Source organism: Cynara cardunculus (assembly GCF_001531365.2).
Source record: "Cynara cardunculus var. scolymus isolate 2C chromosome LG 5, CcrdV1, whole genome shotgun sequence".
Classification (NCBI taxonomy): Eukaryota; Viridiplantae; Streptophyta; class Magnoliopsida; order Asterales; family Asteraceae; genus Cynara; species Cynara cardunculus.
Genome location: NC_037532.1, coordinates 3,451,427 through 3,471,396, shown reverse-complemented (window position 1 = coordinate 3,471,396; position 19,970 = coordinate 3,451,427). Strand labels below are relative to the sequence as shown.

Here is a 19,970-nt window from a genome sequence, read left to right as displayed (position 1 = left end):
ATCACATTTAATTATGAGGAAATATTTGGTTTGACTGAATGTTTTTTTAGAGATTTGAATTTCATAAAAAGATATGGAATTGCAAATATTTGGAATTCCCATATGTTTGAATTGTGATGAAATTATAGAAATAATTAATTATTTTTTTTATAAATTAATTACTAGAAAAGGAATGTTTTTAAAACGTCTGATACATTATCCAAAACGGAGATTATTGGGATTTTTGGTCCAATATATTTCCCAAAACCTTCTTTAAAATGGAGAAAGTATGAGAGAGGATGTAAAATTCTTCAAATTTGGAGAACTCTTAAAAAATATATATTTATGAAATGTATTTAATGTTTTAATAATTTAATTAATATTTTAATCTCTAAAATGGAGAAAATGTTGGAGATGAATATAAATTTTCTTTACAGGTTTTGACTTTTGATTCTCTATTTTAGAGAATCTATTGGAGATGCTCTTAGCATATTTTTAAAACATTATTACAGACAAATCCTATAAAAGCATCTCCAGCAGGTATACTATTTTTGAAAATTTAGAGATTTTGTTCCAACAGCTATGATAAACTCTCTTTTAAAATAAAAGGAAAAAGAGGGGGGAGAGAATGGAGAATTCTCTAAATTTGGTAGAAGTACGAGAAAATATAGCATACGTGTTGTAGATGTTCTAAGATCCCATGAAATACCAACTTTCCTCGTGAGATTTCTAAATCCGTTGGTCCGTGATGATTCTAAGTCCTCGGTTTGTGGAATTTCAAATTAATACTTTTCTGCCAAACGAAACAAGGTATTGGAATATAATTCAATTTCAAATCTCTATAAGGAGTTGTTTGACAGTAGCTGAATGATTTGGTGCAAAATGATTAAGCGGCTCTCATGATATAGTGCAAAATAAAATTTAATTGTTTACAATGAAATTAGGACGCTGAATGGTTAATAGGGGTTCATGATAAAATTATTCAGAGGGTTTTAGAACCATTACGAGACATTTTTTTTTGCCAAACAATATTTACCTCTTAAAGATTCATATGTTGTCTCTTAATATAACTATTAAGAGGTAAACAAACAACCCCTTATATTAAATTTCACCGTGTATCACAAGCCATACGGGTCCTAAGAGATTTTTCACTGTATGGATTACAAATTGGTTATATTATTAAAATAATTAACACATTTAATATAAATAATATTTATCTGTCATAAACATTAAATCTTAAAGACTCTTACGATGTGTTCTCGAAATTGGAGAGAAAATAAAAGCAAGTGAAGGACAATAAATTTAGAACACGAGAGAAAGTGAAGAAAATGTGTCATTTTTTAAATAATTTCTCAAATTATTGAGAATAAACTTATCAAGTTTTAAGAACACCAGTTTCTTTTACTTTCGGGGTTGTTTGTTTACCTTTTAATAGTTTCATTAAGAGACAGTATCTGAATCGTTAAGCAGTGAATCTTATTTGACAAATAAAATTTTTGCCTCTTAATGGTTCTAAAACCTTTTGAATGATTTTGTATATCGGGTCTCCCTTAACCATTCAGCGCCCTAATTTAATAACTATCAAACAATTATATTTCATTTTGCACTGTATCATGAGAATCTCTTAATCATTCTGCACCAAACCATTCATCAACTACCAACACAACCCCTTCCTCTTATTTTCCTCCATTTCCTTTCTTTTTATTCATAAAAAATATTTTCAGAACACGTAACTGATGGAATAATAAAAGAATTTGGAAAGGTACGAAACTAACATAGTTCTTAACAGAATTTATAGGTTTTGAAAACAAAAATATATAACACGGAAAAATATCAGTAAAAGATTATGTGCAAACAGATATCGATGATTGTAAACTGTAGAAACACAAAAGAGATATGTGAGCATAACAAGCCAAAATAACCAATGACCGTAAGACCAAGGGGAAGGTACAAAAACACTGCACAACTAAAATCAAAGCTATTGTGATGATATTCCAATTACGCGTTTTTAATCAATCATGTCATATGTCATATCGTAAAAAGCTTAAGAAATATATTTATCTTATTTTAAATAAAACTATATTTTGAAATTAAACAATATTATATTTATTAAACCCGTAAAATATTGAGTTTATTTTTAGAGTAAATTATGATTTTCGTTCACGTGATTTGACAAAATTTGTGATTTTCATTCTTATAGCTTTGAAATTGCGATTTCCGTCCATATGGCTTATAAATAAATGTATATTTTATATAAATGTGTTGTAATAAGTTTATAAAATTATACGTTTTATTAATAAAACTGTATACATTTATTTGGGAAAAAACAGCATAATATAGTTAATTGTTTGGTCTTATGAAAAATTTAATCGTTTAGTCCGTAATGAAGAAAAAGAATTAAAATACTATCAGGAGGGCTACTCAATGACTTGTATTTGAATGACTTTAGTGACAAAAATCGAACTAATAAGAGTATCTCCAACGGTTATGCTATTTTCTCTCTCTAAAATAAAGTACTAAAAGTCAAAATCTCAACAAAATATATATATATATATATATATATTCATATCTAACAGCTATTCTATTTTAGCAATTCCAACATTAACTATATTATTATAGCTATAATATTGAATACATTTAATAAAATATTATTTCTCTCTCTTAAACATTAATGTTCAACACTTCTTATTGGTTGGACGATATAAAACAATAATTTCTCTCTCTCTATTTAGAGATTTTTCTAAATTTATAGATTTTTACAATCTTTCTACTTTTTTCCTGTTTCAAAATACAAGATAACATAGTTGTTGAAGCAAAAAGAATGTTAAAATTCCTCCTTTTTTTTCTTTATTTAACATAACTGTTAGAGATGCTCTAAAAAACTAAAATTGTAATGACCAATAATATAAAACAACGAATTGTATGAAAAATATTTAATTATTTTATCATACATAATAACAAAATAATATATATATATATATATATATATATATATTTTATACATATTAATTATTTCAACAAAAAAAATTATAGTCTGATTAAATTAAAAGAAATAAAATACCAAAAAGAAACCAACAAAATATATTTAATAAAAATTTCAAAGGACTAAAATACCCCTAAGTTAATAATGGAGGAGTTTTAATAGCTTTTGTTTTATTAACTTGAATATCCAACCAGCTATACGAGTCGATTAATCCCAGACGACCACCTGTTTTGCAGATAGTCCAGAGTCACCGTATTTGAACCTATGTGGCAACAAGGGGATTTCTATTTCTCATTGGATTTGAACATGGGACCTCCTGGTACTTTTGACCTTTTGAACCAAGCTCAAACCAATTAGACACCACCATTGTGGTTACTTTTAATAGATTTAGTATCATGGATCAAAACAACAATAAACTACAAACCATAGAATTAAAACAACAAATTACAAACCATAAGGACGAAAATTGCAATTTCAAAAACACAAGAATGAAAATCACAATCTTTCATAAACCAGATGAGCAGAAATTAACTATTTAAATATACAAACAAGCCTCTTAAAAAGTAACAAACTCATTAATAAAAAAGAAAGTTAAAATTAAATGAATGATGTATAAATTCAACACGAGTTATTCAAATATGTTAAATATCACATGCTTTGTATCTGTAAAATAAATATAGTTTTTTTTGTAGATCTATAAAATGAGAAACTTAACAAACGCACACATATATCTATGATCATGTGAGACCAACATGTTTTCATGAGACTGTTTTTTTACACTTGAAACTTCACAGCAAAAACATTGTGAAGGTAACATTCACAATGTTTTTGCTGTGAAGCTTCAGGGTTTTTACCTTCATCGTGTTTTGCTGTGAAATTTTAAGTGTAAAAAATGGTCTTACGCGTCTCATGAAAGCAATCTGGTCTCACGTGAACCCAACTATACATATATATATATATATATATATATATGGGTTGGGTTCACGTGAGACCAAGGGTTTTCGTGAGACCAAGGGTTTTCGTGAGACCCGTAAGACCAATTTATGTTCATTGATCAACTTTATAAGCTAATGATCTAATGGTCTAAAGTTGCACGATGACAATTTTGTGATTATTGAGAAGTCTCGTGGCAATTTTGTGATTATGAATGTTCAGATTGTAGATCTAAATCAAAGGGTTGAGAATTGGTTTTACGGGTCTCACGAAAAACCCTTGATCTCACATGATTCCAAGTCTACATACATATATATACATATATATACACACACATGCACAGAGAGGGGGGGGGGGGTTTCAAATACAAACTCCCTAGTTAATAAAAACTATACCAACCAATTTGAACCGTCCATCAAGTCTAATGAATATCGGGATTTGACAAATATTTTGATTACTTTTTAAGCATTAATCGTAATGAATGAAATATGATAATCTTCCATGAATATCCATATCATGATAAATAAAACTCTTATCATTTTCATAAATATTTCAATTAATCTGTTTGTATTAATTAGAAGATTCGTAGTTTAGACTCTCTCTATATACAAATAGAGAGAAAAAGATGAATTACTATGTAACCCTTTAATATTTCAATAAATATCTCATAAATATCGGTTGTATAATCTAAAGAGGTTATATTTGAACGCTCTCTCTCTCTCTCTCTCTCTCTATATATATATATATAGAGAGAGAGAGTATATATATAGAGAGAGAGAGAGATGTTGGTTATTATACAACTCTTGACATTTGTGCAACCAATACAACTCAATCTCAACCGTCCATTTCATTTGATGAATATGTGATTTCATAGAAGTTTTGATTGTTTCMTAATATAAAGTATTAATCATAATTAATGAACTTTATTCATATTCCATAAATATTCAAATCATAATAAATGAATTCACATCATTTCTATAAATATCTCAATTAATTGAATTGCAATGGTTGTACAAATACACAAGGTTGTAAAAGAAATATACCCTATATAGATATATATATATATATATATGGGTCTGCCTAATCAAATGAGAATTGATTAGTTTGTGGTAACTGTGAGGTCCAATCTCAACCACAAATCAACGCATAAATCAGAAAATTAATAATTATGGTAGTTTGACTTAAAATTATAATTAGAAGGTATATTAGGTATTTTTTAAAAACTCTTCTCTCCTCTCTCTGACCTCCAATCTCTGGCCTCCGGTGAAATCGGTATTACAGTATATCACAATGGGTATCACATTGTGTATTACAATGGGTATCACATTGTGTATCTTTGTTTTTAAGGTTTGAATTTATATCATAGTTGGTATCACAGTATATCACAATGAGTATCACATTGTGTATCTTTGTGATTACTTTGTATCTGTCGGATTAATGTTCACCGGAGACCAGAGATTGGAGGTCGGAGAGATGAGATATGAGAGAGGAGAGATGAGTTTTTTTTAAAAATACATAAAATGTCCTTTAATTATAATTTTAACTCAAACTAACATAATTATTAATTTCCTAAATTATCCGTTGATTTGTAGTTGATATTGGATCTCACAGTTACCACAAACTAATCAGTTATCCCTTAAATGAACCCCTATATATATATATATATATATATATATATTAATAAACATTTAATAACGATACGTGAATGCAACAGATGTAGATCTAGTTAATTTTTAAATCTTATATGATTGACCCAATATAAGCGACCATATAAATGTTTTATATGTTTGAAAAGACAATTTAATCAGTATTTTATTTGTTAAATACACCAATAATCAAATATTAAAATCCATCTAACTTATAATATACAAACCCAAACAAACAACAAAGTCAAAACGAAACATAGTTGAAAACAAACCTTAGATATTGAAACTAAGGTATCGTTTACCAAACGCCTATCCGGGTAAGCACTTACCAAGTAATATTACCTCACCACATGAATATAGTAAATATAGTTTGACGAAAGTTCGGAGGCTACACAGGCAGAACAAATAATTGAAGTGAAGACATATAACGATATACGACTCGATCTTTCATTACCTAATGACATGGTCCCGTGACAAGCAATCAATGCCACTTGTTATTAACTCCATATGAACATGACTTTAATATAGTCGTTGTCATCATCATCGTTGTTAATGTCATTTTCACTTACATCACTACAGTCATTATTTTGTATATATATTTTATTGATAAAATATAAGGTTGAAAACGATATTCAAAAACTGTATATTTATAAAATTTAATTTAATATAATAATGGGTTTTTATTCTATGTATTTGTTTAAACACAGTTGAGAATAAGTCCATAGGATCGTTGCATCAAAAAACTTATATGCTTCTGAGTTTGTATCGATGCCCGCTCGGTTTCGAGATGTTCCCGAGAAGAAAGAGCTCACAGAGATTTTAACTAAATCCATGACCTTCTTATGAGCATAAATCATTTTTTTTGTTTAACATGTCAGAAGGTCATGAATTTTGTTAAAACTCGTTTAAAGCCATATCCCTAAAAATGACCCAACACAGACAAATACCGACCATGAACAGTGGTAACTCATATTTGACAGTATTTTTCACAGTACAAAAATGCTGGTCGGTTGAAGGAAAATGGCCGAATAACCCGTTCATAACGGCTTTTATACCGACTGGTTGGAGATGCCCTTAGGAGACATACGGAGACACTACATGGGTCGGAACAAACTTAAAAAATAAACAAATGTTTTACTTTACAATTGTCTTTTTCTTATGATGATGTTAAATGACAAAAATGCCCACATGGCATGTTAGACTCCCATGTTCTCTTATTCCGTTATCCGCACCAAAGTTCTACTAAGAGTTGAGCCCTGTGATTTGAGAACATACTTAAAAAATTAAGGTTATAAATAAAGTTGTATGTGTGGATTAATATGTTTATATAAATTGAAAATATTTTTGTTTAGGAGGATTTTTTTTCATAGACAGAAGAAAACTGGTTTATAAGTCTGTATGATTTTTATTTATTAAGGTTATAAATAATTATATGTTTTATATATTTAGTTTATCATTATAACCCATAGTTTTGTCACATATTACTTATTAGGGAAAGTTTACCAAACGTTTACTCGGTAAGAGCGAAAACAAGGATTGGGAGTCTTACTCGGTAAGTGATGGCGATGACTTTTATCATGGTTAACACTTACCGGGTAAATTGTTGCATACGATACCGTTTTAGTGGACTAAAATTTTATCTGATAAGTAATTGATAGTTTTGAATTTTACTGATAAACACTTATTCTGATAAACGTTGATAACGGTCCCCTCTAGAGAATACTATTTGCAATCAATTAACGTTTGATTAATGCAAAAAAGGAACATTTGCTAAATTCCAAGAGCACATGGCATGATTATCGCCTTCAATCATTCCAACATATTTTTATAGAAAAATAAATAAGATTAAAATAATAATTTAATTTTTTATTGGAAGAAGTAAATTTTGGATTTTCCCGTTTAAGGAAACATGTGAAGAATATATATATATGATTGGGTTCATATGAGACCAAAAGTTTTTTGTGAGACTCATAAAATCAATTTATGTTCATTGATCAACTTTATAAACTAATGATCTAATGGTCTAAAATTGTTATGTGACAATTTTGTGATATTGAGAAGTCTCGTGGCAATTGTGTGCTTATAAATGTTCAGATTGTAGATCTAATCTAAGGATTGAGAATTGGTCTTACGGGTTTCACGAAAAATCTTTTGTCTCACATGATCCCAAGTCTCTCTATATATATATAGAGGGATGTTATTCTACACCCTTTGCCATTCCTACACCCTATACAACCCTCATCTCAACCATTCAATTTTTAATCAATTAATTGTTTCCTAATATAAAGTATTAATCATAATTAATAAACTCTATTCATATTCCATAAATATTCAAATCATAATAGATGAACTCCAATCATTTCTATAAATATCTCAATTAATTCGGTTGCAAAGGTTGTACAAGTGCACAAGGTTGTAAAAGAAATATACCATATATATAAATATATATATATATATATATATATATATATATATATAGTTTGTGGGATATTTCATATGAATTTGAACCATCTAACAAACCACTTGGGATAATTGCAGTCAAAATTCTTATCAAAATATAAAAACCAATAATGGGTGCAACTTCTTAGATATAAGAAATTATACCAAGCATCTTGATAGTCATAATAATTATAAGAGGAGTATTGACTATATAGATTTTGAGAAATTTATGAGATGGTGTTTGAACTTGAAGGAGAGCTTCCTTGTTTGATTTTTTGAATAAGTCTTTTAAGCTCTTCTTTTGAATCAACAACCAAAAATTGATTAACTTCTTCATCTTCGTTATTTGGCTTGATGGTGATGCAATGGGAGCCGGAGCACCAACAGTGATTTACACTAATCCAACCGACCGGGCTTACCAACACTGACCAGAATAGTTTGACCAACGCTAACATCCAACTATCATTATAAAATTTTATTTTCTTTTGGAACAAACTCATTTCTATGACGCATTCATTAATATAAATAACATAACTCATTATATATATATATATATATATATATATATAGGGTTGGGTTCACGTGAGACCAAGGGTTTTTCGTGAGACCTGTAAGACCAATTTATGTTCATTGATCAACTTTATAAGCTAATGATCTAATGGTCTAAAGTTACAAGGTGGCAATTTTGTAATTATTGAGAAGTCTCGTGGCGTTTATTAATGTTCAGATCTGACAATTGTAAATCTAATTCAAGGGTTGAGAATTGGTCTTACGGGTCTCACGAAAAACCATTGGTCTCACATGATCCCAAGTCTCTCTCTCTCTCTCTCTCTATATATATATATATATATATATATAGACTTGTGATCATGTGAGACAAAGGGTTTTTCTTGAGACTCGTAAGACCAATTTATGTTTATTGATCAACTTTATAAGCTAATGATCTAATGGTCTAAAGTTGCACGGTGACAATTTAGTGATTATTGAGAAGTCTCATGGCGTTTATGAATGTTCAGATTGTCAGATTGTAGATCTAATCCAAAAGTTGAGAATTAGTCTTACGGGATATATATACTTGGGATCATGTGAGACCAATGGTTTTTTATGAGACCCATGAGACCAATTAATGTTCATTGATCAATTTTATAAGCTAATGATCTAATAGTCTAAAATTGCACGGTGACAATTTTGTAATTATTGAGAAGTCTTGTGACAATTTTGTGATTATGAATGTTGAGATTGTAAATCTAATACAAGGATTGAGAATTGGTCTTACGGGTCTCACGAAAAAGCCTTGGTTTCATATAATCCCAAGTCTCTCTCTCTCTCTCTCTCTCTCTCTCTCTATATATATATATATATATAGAGAGAGAGAGAGAGTTTGTTTCAAATACAACCCGTCATATTTGTACAACCAATGCAACCCAATAAATTGAGATATTTATGGAAATAATGAGAGTTTATTTATTATGATTTGAATATTTATGGAAGATGAATATGGTTCATTAATCATTATCAATATTTTATATTAGAAAACGATAAAAACTTCTATGAAATCACATATTAATCAAATGAAATGGACGTTTGAGATTGAGTTGTATTGGTTGTACAAATGTCAAGGGTTATATAATAACCAACCTCTCTCTCTATGTATATATATATACTCTATATTATAAAGCATTTGATAAAAACCATTTTTTATGCATAAAGTACTATTTACTAATGCATGTTACTTAAAACTCAAGATTACAAGTAGATTGTACATAAGTACAACTTATTAAAGCTCCATATATGAATTCGTGTAACTAACTGCAGATAAACATAATTAAATTCATGATAGACATCTCATTTTAAATATTAAAAATCTAAAATATAATTAGAATAATCATTGAGTTATAACAGAATACTTAATTATTATCTTTATAAAATGTTATATTATTAAACCAAAAATAAATTATTTCTTAAATTATAATTAAAAAAATAAATTAAAGAAATTACATAAAAATGAAAACTTTTAAATAGTTGATTTGATATTAACATTGACATATATTTTTTCAAATTTTTATGACATTTTCAAAATTATATTTTATCCAAAAATAAAATCATTATTGTTTTTTTAAAAACACATAAAAAATCGTATTTTAATATCGACAGAGACAAATAATAAAATATAACATTAAAATCGAGATGTATCTTGCTCAATTGCACGAGTACCCCTCTAGTGTGTGTGTATATATATATATATATATATATCTTGGGTTTTTGATTATTTTATGAATTTTCTATTGACTTTGAAAATAGCATTGACAAAGCTGTCCAAATTGCATGTGACATGCAAGGTTGGTCACATATTTTCTTGCAGCTTACAAACTACAATTTTTTAGTGTTTTTAATTTATTGTGAAAACTAATTATTACATATTTTAAGGACGTCAATATTTGGACGATATTTTTTTAGCTCACTCGGCGGTTAAGACTAGTCGTGGCTTAAGATCGAACCTATGACATGTTTTGTATTTGCACAAAGTTATTGAACCTCTTTATCAACTGAGTTACATGCCAAAAACTAAAAGATAACAGTATTTTGTTAAAGATCAACCATAAAACCATAGAAATAGGATGGGCCCCGGATCATAGTTTTATTTTAATTACCTTTACAAATTATTTAAAATATAAATTATTTTGATTTAAAAAAATAATAATCGAATTTGTAAAATACGTGTGAAACTGTTTAACGTGACTTTCAACCACATTAATGAAGTCGAGAAAATAACTGATCAACCTTTTAATAGAAACTAGAAATAGGAAAACAATGTATCGTCAACATCAAAATCTAACATTTTTTTGCATAATAAGGGTTTATTTCCAATTTGGTTCATATCTATTTTCATATATATATATATATATATATATATATATAAAGAGAAAGATAGTTTGTTTCAAATACAACCTATCGTATTTGTAAAACCAATGCAATCCAATAAATTGAAATATTTATGGAAATAATGAGAGTTTATTTATTATGATTTAAATATTTATGGAATATGAATACGGTTCATTAATTATGATTAATACTTTATATGAATAAATAATCAAAACTTCTATAAATTACATATTCATCAAATTAAATGGACGGTTGAGATTGAGTTGTATTGATTGTACAAATGTAAGAGGTTGTATAATAACCCACCTCTCTCTCTCTCTATATATATATATAGAGAGAGAGAGAGAGAGTTTGTTTCAAATACAACCCATCGCATTTGTACAACCAATGCAACCCAATAAATTGAGATATTTATGGAAATGATGAGAGTTCATTTATTATGATTTGAATATTTATGGAAGGTGAATATGGTTCGATCAATAATTTATATTAGAAAACAATTAAAACTTCTATTAAATCACATATTAATCAAATGAAATAGACGGTTAAGATTGAGTAGTATTGGTTGCACAAATGTCAATGGTTGTATAATAACCAACCCTCTATCTCTCTCTATATATACATGGTATATTTCAAATGCAATCATGTTCATTTGTATAACTAATGCAACCCAATTAATTGATACATTTATGGAAATGATGAGAGTTCATTTATTGTGATTTGATATTTATGAAAAATGAATATAGTTCATTAATTATGATAATACTTTATAGGGCAAATTGCATGAAAAAGTAACGTACTTTCACTTGATTCCTATTTTGGGTAACATACTTTCAAAACTTCCATTTTAGTACCTAAGATGTAAAGTTTTAAACATTTAAGTACCTGGGTAATCCAGTGAAGACTAGTTTTAGACTAAAAAAAAGACTAATTTTAGATTAAAAAAAATCCACGTCACTGACTAAGTCAACAAATAATACCGAGTTGCATACCATATCACTCGCCATATCAGTATGATAACCGGTTAATACTTCAACCAGTTACCCGGGTACTTAAATGTTTAAAACTTTACATCTTAAGTACCAAAACGGAAGTTTTGAAAGTACGTTACCCAAAATAGGAATCAAGTTAAAGTACGTTACTTTTTCATGCAATTTACCCTACTTTATAGTATGAAACAATCAAAAATTTTATGAAATCACATATTCATCAAATTAAATGGACGGTTAAGATTGAGTTGTATAAATATAAATGGTTGCATAATAACTCACTTTCTCTCTCTCTCTCTCTCTCTCTCTCTATATATATATATATATATATTGTTTCCTTCTTTTGTTAATGTTTCAACAAATAATACCGAGTTGGATACCACATCACTCGCCACATCAACATTGTATCCGATTAATGCTTCAACTGGTTACTCAAGTACTTAAATGTTTAAAACTTCACATCTTATATACCAAAATGAAAGTTTTTAAAAATACATTACCCAAAATAAAAATCAAGTTAAAATACGTCATTTTTTCATGCAAATTACCCTAATTTTTTAATCTTGTGCTTATTTTCTCCTTAAGTAAGGGGGTGTTTATCAAACATGTATCCAAAAAGCACTTACCGGTTAAATTTAACGCTATCAATTACTTACCAGGTAAGATTTTAGTCTACCAAAACGGTATTATATGCAACAATTTACCCGATAAGCACTTACCGTGGTAAGAGTCGTCGCCTTCACTTACCGGGTAAGACTCTTGGTCATTGTGTTGCTCTCATCGGGTAAGATCTTGGTCTTTACCATATTTATCCGGTAAGATAACATGACTTGATGTTCACTTACCTGAGTAAGCATTTGGTAAACAGCCCCTAAGTGTCCAATTTCAAAAATAGGTAACTAAATTCATTAATCTATTTTTAATGAATGCATACACATTTAAGAGTCTATGAGTAGAGAGAAATTAAATAAGGATAATATTTGTCATTTGGCATCCAAACAGTGTAATAATTATGAATGTCTAAAACCGTGGGGGTGTTTGGGATTGTTTATAAAAACAACTTATTGACTTATTTCGGTGTGACACCGGTAATAAGCACTTCTAAGTGTTTGGATAAACAACTTATACTGGTGCCAAACCGGTAATAATGAGTTTTTGAAGAAATTAAACCCTCTTGACTTATAATAAGTTGATAAGTGCTTCTATAGAAAAATATATGTTGTTTCAAATAAGCAATCCCAAACACCCACTGTATCTGTATGTCATTTCAATTATGGACAACCAATAATTCTTTTTTGGGTTGTGGGCTTTGTTAAATCATTATGAAAAGCCCATCACATTTAGGCCCAAACCAAACTGATTGATAGACCTGCACAAGCTGACACATCCAAGAATATCTTCCAAGAATCCCTGAATTTCAGGAAAACCGAAGCCCATGGAAATGGACCAATAATCATCAAGAAACAAAACCACCAAAAGATAAAAAAAATTGTGGGAAAATGAGTGGAAGATGAGCAACGCAATCGACAAGAAAAAAAATATTTTTGAAATGGTTGCTCTGTGACTGTGAGTGAGTGAAACAGCATTATTGCTCACCATTTTCGATTGTATCCATTTATATGAAACAGAGAATCTTTGAGCATCAGTGTAGGGTTTGAAGATCAGTGAGTATACCCAGTCGATCGGAAGGAACAATCGAGAAAAAAACAATGGAGGAAATTGGGTTTTTGGGAATGGGAATAATGGGGAAAGCTATGGCCATGAACTTGCTTCGCCATGGATTTAAGGTCACTGTTTGGAATCGCACTCTTTCAAAGGTACCCTTCTCCCTCTCTGTCTCTCTCTGTAAATCTATATATCTGTCTATATATACACACACAGATAGATATACCTGTATATATATATATATATATATATATTTGTATTGGTGTTGGTCTTTGTTGTGTTATTGATTAATGAATTTATATCTGATTATTGGATCATTTAGATGATTGATGGTTTGATAGTCTTATTTGGTTTTAGGGTTACTGGCTATTTGATATGGATTTTGGGTGCATCCTAGTCTATTTCTGGATCGATTTTAATACCATATCCATATTTTAGGATCAGATTTTGATTTTGGTTTCAAACCAAGCAGTTATCATATTCATCTGCTTAGTTGTTTATAGTTTTATAGCTCTAGATGTAATCTATGGTGATGATCTGTTTGAAGATAAATGTTCATATTTATGCTTTCTTTGTGATTGAGATGTTTCTTGTTGAGTTTGAAGTTAGCAACTGAAGTCAATTTTAGTATTAGTCCTTTGGTTTTGGCTGGCATTGTGTTCATTCTAGAAGTGTAAGTATTAGGAACCAACTATTCATGATTAATAATAATGAATGATAAAAATGCATGATATTCATGAATAGCTGGTTTTCAGGATATTTATGGTTTCTACATGAACTTTCAACTTGTTTGGTATTTTTTTTTTGATTAACCTGGATAACCAACACGTTATGCAAGCCGACTAATCCCTGGGCGGCCACCTGCTTTGTGGGTAGCCCAAAGTCACCGCATTTGAACCTCCGTGGCCACATGGGATTTTTATTTCTCCTTGGATTTGAACCTGTGACCTCCAGGCACTTTTGACATTTGAACCTCAATTTTTTTAATCTACTTGGAACAGAAAATGACTAAATTGAGGATTTCTCTAATCCTCCCTTAGGAAGAGTGTGAAATTCTTTTTCCTGTATGCAAACCTTTTTTTGTTGTGCACCAGGGAGCAAAGGAGAGCGCGACACGTGCCCCTGGTTGTCCATATTCATCATGAATAATGAACTTGAACATTCATGATGAATGTTTACACCATTTCATGATGAATGTTTACACCTTTTATGATGAATAACCCGTGAAAATGTGGGACACGTGACACTCCCTCCTTTGTCCCGTGAAATTAGGTTTTCAAATGAAGCGGCCCCTGTATATAACTATATATGCATTCATCTAGCTTTTGAAAGCTGTAAAGATGTAAATAGTAGCCATAGAAGTTGACTATGAGAACACTTCTATGCATCAAAATCAATTATAACTCAATTCTGCAAATCCACTTAAAAGGTCAAATTATGTGTCTAACTTTGGAATGAATGAACCACTTTCTTGTTTTACAACTTGGATTTTGTTAACATTCTTTTTCGTTTTCCGGCAGTGTGATGAGCTAAAAGAGCATGGCGCTTCCGTAGGGGAAAGTCCGGCAGCGGTGGTCAAGAAATGCAAGTACACCATTGGGATGCTATCGGATCCTCCTGCAGCTCTTTCTGTTAGTAGAAACTCTGATTCATTAAAACTTTTGCTAATCATTTATGCCCGTTAATGTTTGATATTTGCACGGGATAATGACATAAATAATCGAAATTTGAGTTGATTCATCTGAAAAAAGACCCATTTTTTCCAAATTAGAACAAAATGGCCAACTATTTCGTAAAAAATATCAAAAACCCATTTCTTCCAAAAGGTACTTTTTGACGTATTTTATTCGGTTTGTGGGCCCACTTCTCAAAGACCATGAGCAAAGCCCAATATTTCAGAACTCTTTTTACAAAGTGGACCCACAAAATAAAAAAAATCTGAAAAAAGGTATTGTTCGCGTCAAAAATGATTTTTGCTAATATTTTTGTCAAATAGGTGCTTTTTTTGTGCTAATTTGGAAAAAAGTTGGTCACTTTTTTATGGATCAACTCAAATGTTGGCTATTTTTGCGATTACTGTCATATGTAACACAAGCTGTACCAAAAATGTGATTATGGGTATGATTTAGTGATTTAGTAGAAGTTGGGAGAATTGAGATGGTACCCACGATGGAAAATGGAGGTAAATGGTGTAACCGATTATTGACGTATCTTTTTTAGGTGGTATTTGATAAAAACGGCATTCTTGAGGAAATTTGCAGCGGGAAAGGTTACATTGATATGTCAACAGTCGATGCTGAAACTTCTACAAAGATCAGTGAGGTTTACATTGCACTCTTTTCCTTAATCATCGGTTTCGTTACTTTCGGATTTTGATCACCAAGAGGACATCCCCTTTTGCTTATAAATAGTTATGGTTCTTTAAAAAGATCTCTACCTATAAATGCATAGTTCCGTCTATTTGCAGGCGGTAAAAGAGAAGGGCGGTGATTTTCTTGAAGGCCCTGTTTCAGGTAGCAAAAAACCGGCTGAAGATGGACAATTAGTAATCCTTGCAGCTGGGGAGAAGGTAAACTTGATGCTATTTGTTTAGGTGATTTAACGTCTCAACATTTTCATCTAGTACTAAATTGTGTGAGAATAAGCGAAAATGTGATTGTGGGTTCCATTCGGAATAAGGATGGGACCCACAAAATGGATATTGAAGACAAATGGTGTAAACAAACTGATTGATAGGGGGAATAGTTTGACGACCTTGATCAATTGTGCTTAACATTGCCATCAAAACTCCTTACGTTTCAAAATAAAAGCAACAATTTCTTTTTTGGATATCCGAAAACATTACATGATTATCCTTTTACCCATAAGTGATCATTAAAAGGGTATGATGCTACCATCTGCACAATTGATCCCACCATACGGGTCCCACTAGGGGCGGATTTAGTCATGGGCTAGGGGGTGCCTATTAATCGTATCGATGCAATGGAAAAAAAATTAGGGGTCTAGAAAGGTGCACTGTTTTAATTTGATGTGTGCTCCTCTAGTCCCTTGGTAAAAGTGGCTGCAAACTGTTGGTATTGTCATTGCTTGTAGCATTACAGGTTGCTAGTTTGAGTTCTTTTTTTTCTTCTAATTTCTTCTATCTTCGTGTGGATGTAGCGCTTGTACGATGAAATTCTTCCCGCTTTCGACGTATTGGGGAAGAAGTCCTTTTTCTTAGGAGAGGTTGGAAATGGAGCAAAGATGAAACTTGTTGTCAACATGATTATGGGAAGGTACAGATTTTGATAGAAAATTTGTTTTCAGTTCGGATTTAGGACTTTTAGATCGGTATGTTTAGGTCATTTCTTCAACCCCCATTTTCGTTTCGTGGATTCTATATGAAAATGAGATTCACAAAAAGGAGAAACGGAAATGGACCAAATGGAGGGAGCCTTACTTTCATGGTGTTCTCATTACTTCGGTTTACAAACCAAACAAACCCAGTATATCCAACACAGACGATATGGGCTTGTGCTTAACAACATATTACCAAGCCCGTTAAGCTGATGAGCCTTTTTGCACTAGGGTCACTCTTTTTACGTCAACTAGTACAGTTTTAGTTATCAAATCCTAGTACAGTTCATTGATCTCGGGTGAAGTTGCAATTTGCAAAGACCATTTATACTGTGTTTGGTATATAGGATGGGACAGAACAGACAAAAACTTGTTGGCCAATTGAATGGGTAGAATCAAGTATATGTTACAAGACTGGTAAATTACTAAAATATCTGTGTCAAATTAAAACCCTTGCACAATTCTTTCATCTGCCTAACTCACTAGAACAAGACAAAAACTTCTTGTCCGACTGTATGGACAAAATTGCATATTTTGTTGGGACAAATCAAGGAGATGAGATAAGATTGGTAAATTACTAAAATACCCATGTCAAATTAAAACTCTAAAACCTTCGCATGCCTACCTCACTAGAACAAGACAAAACTTCTTGTCCAACTGAATGAACAAAACTGCATATTTTGGTGGGGAAAGAATCAAGGAGATTTACTAAATTACCCACGTCAAACTAAAACCCTAAAACCTTAGATAATTCTTTCACCTGCCTACCTCACTCTCTCCCATCCAGTCTCGTGTGTACCAAACACCATTAGTAGACTAAACCTTCAAGAACACATGAAACTGTTAATTGACTTCTAATGGTGTTTGTTCTTGTGCAGTATGATGAATGCTTTCTCAGAGGGACTTGTACTCGCCGACAAAAGTGGACTTAACCCTAAAACTCTTCTAGATGTGTTGGTAAGGAAGAAAAATTGTAATCTTAGTTTCAAGTTTCACTCATTTTGAGCTAACCCTTCATTAGGTTCGATTGTAAGTGGTTCAGTTTGGTTTGGTTCACTACCCGAGATCAAGAACCGAACTGGTTTATAATTTCTATGAGCGGAGCTAAAACCAAATGAACCCAGTATATCCCACATAGAGGCAGAGTAAGGGGAGGGTAGGATGTACGGCAGACCTTACCTCTATCCAAATTAGTAGAGGCTGCTGTTTTCTGAGCAGAACTAAGGGGGTCGTGTTGTTGGTTTTCGGTCAAGTCCTGTATAGATAAAACTGACTATGTGGAATAAATTTGTCGGTATAGATTGAGAGGGTTTTTTCATAGATGAAAGGAGTGTGTCTTTTAATTGGGAGGGGCAGGTTTGGAAGAAACTTGGCTTTCTGCATAAAGCTCTTACTAAAAGCTTACAGAATAAGCCACGTTCTACATCATTAAGCCACTACCAAACAATCACAATCATGTATATAAAATGTGGGTCCCATTAAGCTCATTTAGTTGTTAACAAACAGGTCCAAATCAACTCTATTATGAAACGATATAATTCTATTTGATTTTGCGGTTTTCGTCTATATTTCTTGCAGGATCTTGGTGCCATTGCTAATCCCATGTTCAAAATGAAAGGACCTTCAATGATCCAAAACAGCTACAACCCTGCATTCCCATTGAAACATCAACAAAAGGACATGAGGTTGGCTCTTGCCCTTGGTGACGAGAACGCCGTCTCGATGCCGATTGCGGCTGCTGCCAACGAGGTAACAAGCCATACCCTTAGGGGCAAGTTCAAATGAGAAAAACGTAAATATTTTGAGAACATGTAGGAGCCAACTATTCATGCTTTATTAATGATGAATATCTTGATATATAATAATAGTAAAAGTACATTAATAATGATAAAGTTGCATGATATTCATAATGAATTATATTCATGATTATCAGAGTTATTCATCATGAATAATACATAAAATAGTTGGTTCTCCGGCTCTCAAAAAATTTATTCATTTGGCGGCATGATGCCTTGATGCCCATGCCATACTTCATCGATTCATACGAAAACTTCATAGGCCTCCTATCATTCATAAACTTGCCATCGTTCACGCTATGATGGTGAAAACTAATCCGAATTGGGCGACCCACGTTACCTTTCGCATTTTGTTGTCAATTTTTGTACTTATGAAAATTTTACGGCCAAAATGCAGGTATTCAAGAAGGCAAGAAGCACGGGTTTGGGTGATCTTGATTTTTCAGCTGTTTACGAGATATTCAAAGTTACTGAACATTCGGCTTGACGATCCTGAAGGAAGTATGCCATTTTCGTACTATAAAAATCGAGCATTCTTCCTTGCATTAATTCCGAGATTTGGTGTTGAAATGACGAAGAACACTCGTATTCTGTATTATTTTGTTTTCAATGCGATTCGATGTACTTCTGTAGATTAAAACAAGTTGCAGATGCTTCATTATGAATAGAACAAGAAGGCTAAATATCGTATAAATGAAGGATACGTTTTGGCTCCTTGCCAATCCTTCCATGTAAAAGCTAGATAATGCTTGATAGCATATAATGAGTTACTTGGATCCCTTGATCAGCTTTAATCTCAAACCCACTCATGAATTGCACTTAATACATGGATTGATCCGGTGCATCTAGAGGTGGGGCCCGTGGGGATACTTTTTTATGTTTCTCATCTTAACTCTCATTCTCATCGAACACCCAACCTTATATATATATATATATATATGTATATATATATATATATATATATATATATATATGTACAGACGCACATAGTTATAGGGTTTAATCATTTGAGAACTTGAAAAATTATAAGATCTATGAGAACTTCTATGATGAGATTTTTTTTTGTTGTCTAAGTATAGTATTTAATATACCGATTAACATATATATGTTTCACATGTTTTTATTTCATATATATTCGGTTCACGAAACTTTTTATGTGTATTTTTTGTTTCGCAAACACGTCAAAAAGGTTCACATTGTGAACCGAGTACATGTGAAACAAACACAATGTGAAACAAATATATATTAAATCAATATTCTAAATCCTAGTCTTAGATGGAAAAAAATCATATGAAATAACACTTGATGTCCAAGTTTTCAA

At 31.2% G+C, this 19,970-nt stretch overlaps 1 protein-coding gene across 1 annotated transcript; it reads left to right on the top strand.

Annotated features, from left to right (window-relative positions):
* The first annotated feature begins 13,343 nt into the window (after window positions 1-13,343).
* Window positions 13,344-19,363, top strand: LOC112512392 (glyoxylate/succinic semialdehyde reductase 1). The gene is made up of 8 exons (XM_025118332.1): window positions 13,344-13,669; window positions 15,038-15,148; window positions 15,738-15,839; window positions 15,985-16,086; window positions 16,677-16,792; window positions 17,732-17,810; window positions 18,432-18,602; window positions 19,047-19,363. The coding sequence occupies exons 1-8, from the start codon at window positions 13,562-13,564 to the stop codon at window positions 19,134-19,136; spliced, it is 879 nt and encodes a 292-aa protein (XP_024974100.1). The 5' UTR covers window positions 13,344-13,561; the 3' UTR covers window positions 19,137-19,363.
* The last annotated feature ends 607 nt before the right edge of the window (window positions 19,364-19,970 follow it).

Bases quoted from the DNA above. Each gene is read 5' to 3' on its own strand.
- LOC112512392 (XM_025118332.1), top strand. From the start codon at position 13,562: ATGGAGGAAATTGGGTTTTTGGGAATGGGAATAATGGGGAAAGCTATG. The intron at 13,670-15,037 runs GTACCCTTCTCC...GTTTTCCGGCAG, and splicing joins GGAATCGCACTCTTTCAAAG to TGTGATGAGCTAAAAGAGCA. The intron at 17,811-18,431 runs GTAAGGAAGAAA...TATTTCTTGCAG, and splicing joins AAACTCTTCTAGATGTGTTG to GATCTTGGTGCCATTGCTAA.